General features: G+C 44.6%; 1 protein-coding gene across 1 annotated transcript; it reads left to right on the top strand.

Annotated features, from left to right (window-relative positions):
• On the top strand, positions 1-6120 carry LOC121611616 (keratin, type II cytoskeletal 8-like). Its single transcript, XM_041944249.1, has 9 exons — positions 1-511; positions 2057-2265; positions 3059-3119; positions 3265-3360; positions 3474-3638; positions 3995-4120; positions 4340-4560; positions 4676-4716; positions 5255-6120. Exons 1-9 carry the CDS (start codon positions 59-61, stop codon positions 5542-5544), a joined length of 1662 nt encoding a protein of 553 aa, XP_041800183.1. The 5' UTR covers positions 1-58; the 3' UTR covers positions 5545-6120.

Genomic DNA, 6120 nt, shown 5'->3' on the forward strand with positions numbered 1-6120 from the left:
CCCTCTGCACAATCTCTCCTCTTGCACCACCTCACTGCTACAGACACCCTCTGCGACCATGTCTGTCAGAGCCATGAAGACCACCACCTTCTCCACTGTGTCGTCCTCCAGGGGCCCATCCCAGGGCTTCAGCAGCCGCTCCTTCTCTGGCTATGGTACACGTGGTGTGGGTAGTGGCAGGCAGAACTACGCTGTCCGCAGCTCTTATGGGGGAGTGGGCAGCAGTGGTGCTGCTGTGGGCACTGGGGGGTTTAAAGTGGTTGGTGGGTATGTTGCTGGAGGGTCTGGACAAAGAGGAAGTGGAGTAGAGTTTGGCTATGTGGGCTTCGGTGGAGGTATGGGAGGTGGCATGGCCAATGAAGTGGTGGCCCCCATCACTGCGGTGACCGTGAACAAGAGCCTGCTGGCCCCCCTGAACCTGGAGATTGATCCCACTATCCAGGTGGTCCGCACCCAGGAGAAGGAGCAGATCAAGACCCTGAACAACCGCTTTGCTTCCTTCATTGACAAGGTCAGTCCACTTAAGACTGAGATACAAACACAATCGTCTAACCAGGACATTTTGTCCTTTAAGCCCCAAAAGCTTCCAGGGGAAAATTGCAGGAATAGCAACAACCTGCACACACAGTATGTTGCTTTACAGGTTTTTGTTCCTGATGTTCTGTTGGTTACTATGATTGTTGGGATAAAGCTATCAAATTCCACACTGAGTAGACAAATAACTCAGGAGCCTCAGAGGAAATTAGTATACTGCAAGCCAAAAAAAGTCAAGGTGAAAGAGGTCATCCTTGAGACAATCCCCTTAAAAACTGTATATATAGCAATATGCAGTCACGCCAATGGCTTTGTGTGGTGGCTTAGCTTGCACACATGTTTTCACCCTCAGGTGAGATTCATAGAGCTCAGATAAAGATGATCCACCTGGACACAGAGTACATACTGTGCAGGGCTGGGATAAAGAACAGAGCAATTTTGCTTGGAGGGTTGCACACCAGTGTGAGTAATATCCTGCAAAACTGAGATTTGGAGGTAATGAAAGTAGACAGAATGACAGGTGTCTTTTTGCATTCATGCTCTGCAAAATCATGCTGTTATGGGAGTGGCTGGGAAAGGTTTGCATAACGCAAGCTCGTTAAACACTGAGTGGAGTAGATCAGTGTAGTAAAAAATAGTGATTTGACTGAACAATACCCAGTTTATGAGGCTGTATAATAATCAAGGAAGCCATTTGTTTGAATGTAGTGTAAATCATTATTCCGCATCTACTGTCAAGCAGAGATGGCTGAAACGTCTGATACAGCTATCTTATCACACAGGAGCTTGCACTCTTCTGCACCTGAGAATGATCGGATTCTTTCGTTATCGCCCATTGCAACCCTCTCGTTTATGGAGGCACCCTGGAGTGAAACTGTAAATCAATCACATCGTAAAACAAAGCTCTCTCCCACTCCTCTGCATACCATCATGATATGGCACACACACACGCAGAGCTGTGTGTCCCATCCTGTTTGCTGAGTGGTAGCGGGACCCCGCCCAGGGTCGGGACGCTGAATAGAAAAGCTGTAAAGGGGTGAAGTGTGTCACAATCGGGAAACAGTGCCTCTTTGTGTCGAAACACGGCACTATGGGTTAGAATTGAGTGAGGGGTAATTGATGTGACATTTGGAGTGAGCTGGAGGTGGGAGAAGTTCAATCAGTCATTTTTCTTTCAGTTGATCATTTCTTTGTTCATCAGCAAACAGAGTGAATCCATTCATGTCATTTGAGTCACTTCCACCTTCTCTTTACATGCATTCTCTTTCATGTCTCACTGACCACCCTCTGCACACATTATAGACTTATGTATTGATTGTGGAAACAAGGAGCTGGATGATTGTGCAGGATCAGCTTCCCATTCTTTTCTTCATCAACCTATCGATGCCCATACATCAAGTCTAAAACTCAGCCTCCACCATCAATCCACTCACTGTCATTTCTTTATGATCCACAGGTACAGAACTGTTTATTATATATATGTATTTTTTATCTGACTGTTTGTTTCCTTCTCTGTCTGCAGGTACGTTTCCTGGAACAGCAGAACAAAATGCTTGAGACCAAGTGGAAACTTCTGCAGGAACAGACCACGTCTCGCTCCAACATTGATGTCATGTTCGAAGCCTACATTGCCAACTTGCGTAAGCAGCTGGACAACCTGGGACATGAAAAAGTCAAGCTCGAGTCCGACCTGCATCAGATGACGGGCCTGGTTGAGGACTTCAAAAACAAGTGAGTGAAGTAGAGGATTTCAACCTTCAGTGTTCCTAATATCTTAAAGTATCAATAATCTGTGTTTTTATGGATCAAATTACTATTTATACATAAACGTAGTTGCTCAGGCTCTGCAGTTCCTTCAGCTCTGCAGACCATTTTGGCGTCTTTCAGGAGTTCACACTACAGAATTTTTTTTAACAAACAGCTAATACAGTTTAGAAATCAGTCTGTACGTTCTCTGACAGAAATTTGTTTCCTCAGTTGCAGATTGCTGCTGGAGGAATCACATGTATTTTATTGCATGTTTTTTTTAACGCTGCACTCATCAAAATGTATATATTAGCAATGGAAAAATGAACACATGTAAAGTGAAAAGTGTTTCTCATAGTTACAAACCCACAAAGACTCTGTAGTTCTGCAGATTTCTATAGAACATTTGAGCGTATCTCTGTTCTTTGGTTAGATTATGGCCCACAGATTTACAGTTTTAATTCACAAACAGTGAAGTGCTGTTTTCAGTGAAAAAAAAAATGCACAGGAAATGAGTCAGTTAAGGGAACTTAGGATCCTTCTACTGTCTTGCATCTTACCAACACAGTACAGCAGGTACTTGCTTTTGGCCCATCACGTAGCTCCATGTCTGCTGGATGTGTAAATAGGCAGTTGTTTGCTAATACACTCATCATATCAACTTAAATAGATCAGTTTTGGTCTTACAGCTTTCTAATGCCCCCAAGTGACAAAATATGTCATTGCAGGTTTCTGTTTTAAAGGGCATATACACATATAAAATTCTTCTTTTTTTCAGGTATGAGGATGAGATCAACAAGCGCAATGAGTGTGAGAACAACTTTGTCCTCACAAAGAAGGTCTGTTTTGATTTTCTATCATATTGTTGCACTTGAAACTATGATTAGCCTTCGAGCAGAATGAGCCCCCACAGAGGCAGTTTGCTCCTCGGGGTCTGGGATATATGCAACAATTAAAATTTTCCATGTTGCCTGTCCTGTGCAGGACACTGATGCAGCCTACATGGTCAAAGTGGAGCTGGAAGCCAAACTGGATGGGCTCTCCGATGAGATTGAGTTCCTGAGGCAGATCTTTGACGCAGTAATAACCTTATTTTACTTACCAGTGGCACATGAATAATTGATGTAGCTTTATGTCATCTTAAAACAAAGCGCATTTTCCATTTCTTCTCTGCTTATGTTCTTGTATTGTAGGAAATCCAAGAGCTACAGGGACAGATCAAGGACACCTCTGTTGTGGTGGAGATGGACAACAGCCGTAACCTTGACATGGATGCCATCGTTGCGGAGGTGCGCGCCCAGTATGAAGACATTGCCAACCGTAGCAGAGCCGAGGCCGAGTCGTGGTACCAGACAAAGGTGAGATCCGCCCTTCATCAGTCTCTCCAGCTGAATTCATGTTATTGTGCATGTAAAACAGGAAAATATGAACAAGTCCTCTTTTGCTTGGCTGTGCAGCACATGCTTTTGATTAGGTGAATGTGGCTTTAGGATGTATAGTTAACCCCTCTTGTCAAAACTCACCTCATCTTACCATACCCTACTACTATAATTGTGCTTTTCTAAAAAGCTTCATGTGCACATATGTTGCTACAGATACTAAAACAGTGCATCTGGTGACTGCACTGTATGTTGCAACCAGGATGACTAAAACTTACCTGGATTATCATGTCGCACTTCGATGTGTCAGTCTGACTTGTACCCGTCTGCACCAGTATGCAGAGATGCAGCAGTCAGCAGGTAGATACGGTGACGATCTGAAGTCGACCAAGGCTGAGATCGCTGACATGAACCGCAGGATAATGAGGCTCCAGTCTGAAATTGACATGGCTAAATCACAGGTGAGAATTCCAGGTTTCAGTTTTGAATGTTTAGACATGTTTTACTGTAATAAGAGTTTGGTTTTCATTCCTTTGATTTGATTTGAGAGCTTTTCATCCAACTATTCCTCAATCTTCAGCAGTAATTCAGGAAAATGTGTTAGTGGCGCCTGGCCCCCTCTAAAGCCAATTGATTTCTTTGTACAACACGTCACTCTGCTTTTCCTTCTCTGCTCTCAGCGGAACAGTTTGGAAGGTCAAATCGCAGAGGCTGAGGAGCGAGGAGAGCTGGCAGTGAAGGACGCCAAACTCCGCATCAGAGACCTGGAGGAAGCTCTCCAGAGAGCCAAGCAGGATATGGCGATGCAAGTGCGCCAGTACCAGGAACTGATGAATGTGAAGCTGGCTCTGGACATCGAGATCGCCACCTACAGGAAGCTGCTGGAAGGAGAGGAGGACAGGTAAGACGTCCTTGTGAGAGAGGTGAAGAGAAATGTCTTGTCTGCAGGAATCTTATTCTGTTTATCTCTTTATATTCTGCTTTATTCTGCCTTTTTTTCAAATTTTTCTTTACAGGTTAGCAGCCGGAATCAAGACCACTGTATCCAAACAGACGTGTAAGTTCATGTCCGCCTTTGGTGTAAATATTTAAAGTGTGTCACTGTAGGTTTTCACCACGTTCCAGTATAAACCAAGGAAAAACACTAAAAATGATCACAAAAGGATCATTCCTGTTCGAAGTCGTGTGATGAATGCACTCATCAGCTTTAACAACCTGTTGACAAAGACGCACTACAGTCAAGGGAAGCTGCAGTTTTTCACCACTGTTTAGATGCCTTGTTGGAAACACAAGCCTGGTTTTGAGAAGAGGTGACACATATCAAATCTGTGTTTCCACTTTGTGTTCTCAAAACTCTTCATGCAGTCATCAAAATTGCATCCTGGTGTCTAAAAGGAAAAAAGAAATCAAGATTTTTGTATGTTAAAGCTGAAAAATAAAGCCTCACTTCAACAGAGAAAGAGAAACAGCAGACATTGTCGGACGGGCTTTAAAGCTCCCCAAAGCTTTTGAAGATGCAACATGTCCACATATCAATCCTGCACCCTTTTCCCCATTACTGTGTTAATGAGTGCCTTTCCCTTCTGAATGTGCAGCTGTGAACTACAGTGCCTACGGCCTGGAGAGCTCCCGCACCCCGTCCTACACCAGCTGCTCCTTTGGTGGAGTCAAGGCCAGCAGCGGTTCTTTCGCTGCCCCAGAGGGAGCAGCGGTGAAGAGCACCACAGTCACCAAGACGGAAACTGTGGTGATCAAGACGGAGGAGAAGAAGGAGGAGGAGGAGAAGCAGGAGGAGGTGGAAGCTCAGGCAGCGATCGAGGAGCCGGCCGCCGTGGAGGAGAAGGAGCAGGAGCAGGTGGAGGCTGAAGCTGTTCCTGAGGAGTGATGCTTTGTGTTCGGATGTTGGTCTTTAAAGAAACACACACACTCTGCTCTATTACCCAGTTCTTTACTGATTCATTCACCAAGGTGCCTTCACCTAATAATAGGTGTGTTTCTACTGTCAGCGGTGTAAACACAGCTTTCCTTCACATATCCTTCATGAAGAGGTGGACGGGTCTGTGTTCAGGTTTCTGAAAACTCTCACTGTAGGTTAATAAGTTCTTTACTGTCAACTGTAGTCCGAGTCACTGCTCGTGGTTCAGTGATCACTGCACCACACCTGTTTCGACAGCAGGTGGCACTATTGTATGTGTTTTCCTCTGCTGCTCCATCCAGCTGTTTGACCAACTTGAAGCACTGCACATCCACCTATGACACACAGCTGATAGGAGCAGTTTGGGAAAAATGAGCCATCGCCATGCTGATCTTCTTATACTAAACCTGCTGTACCTAAATAGTTAAGTAAGAAGACAGCCAGTCACAAAAGTCCTCTTCTACTTAAGTATATCTTTTTTCAGTGCACCACTGTTGGCAACACCCGAAGTCCTCTTTGCTCGGCAATAAATCTTCTTCAAAAAGT

The sequence above is a fragment of the Chelmon rostratus genome, chromosome 2 (genome assembly GCF_017976325.1).
Source record: "Chelmon rostratus isolate fCheRos1 chromosome 2, fCheRos1.pri, whole genome shotgun sequence".
Classification (NCBI taxonomy): Eukaryota; Metazoa; Chordata; class Actinopteri; order Chaetodontiformes; family Chaetodontidae; genus Chelmon; species Chelmon rostratus.

Coding starts and splice junctions, on each gene's coding strand:
- LOC121611616 (XM_041944249.1), top strand. CDS start 59: ATGTCTGTCAGAGCCATGAAGACCACCACCTTCTCCACTGTGTCGTCC. Junction 3,120..3,264: donor ACTTTGTCCTCACAAAGAAG/GTCTGTTTTGAT, acceptor TGTCCTGTGCAG/GACACTGATGCAGCCTACAT. Junction 3,361..3,473: donor TGAGGCAGATCTTTGACGCA/GTAATAACCTTA, acceptor CTTGTATTGTAG/GAAATCCAAGAGCTACAGGG.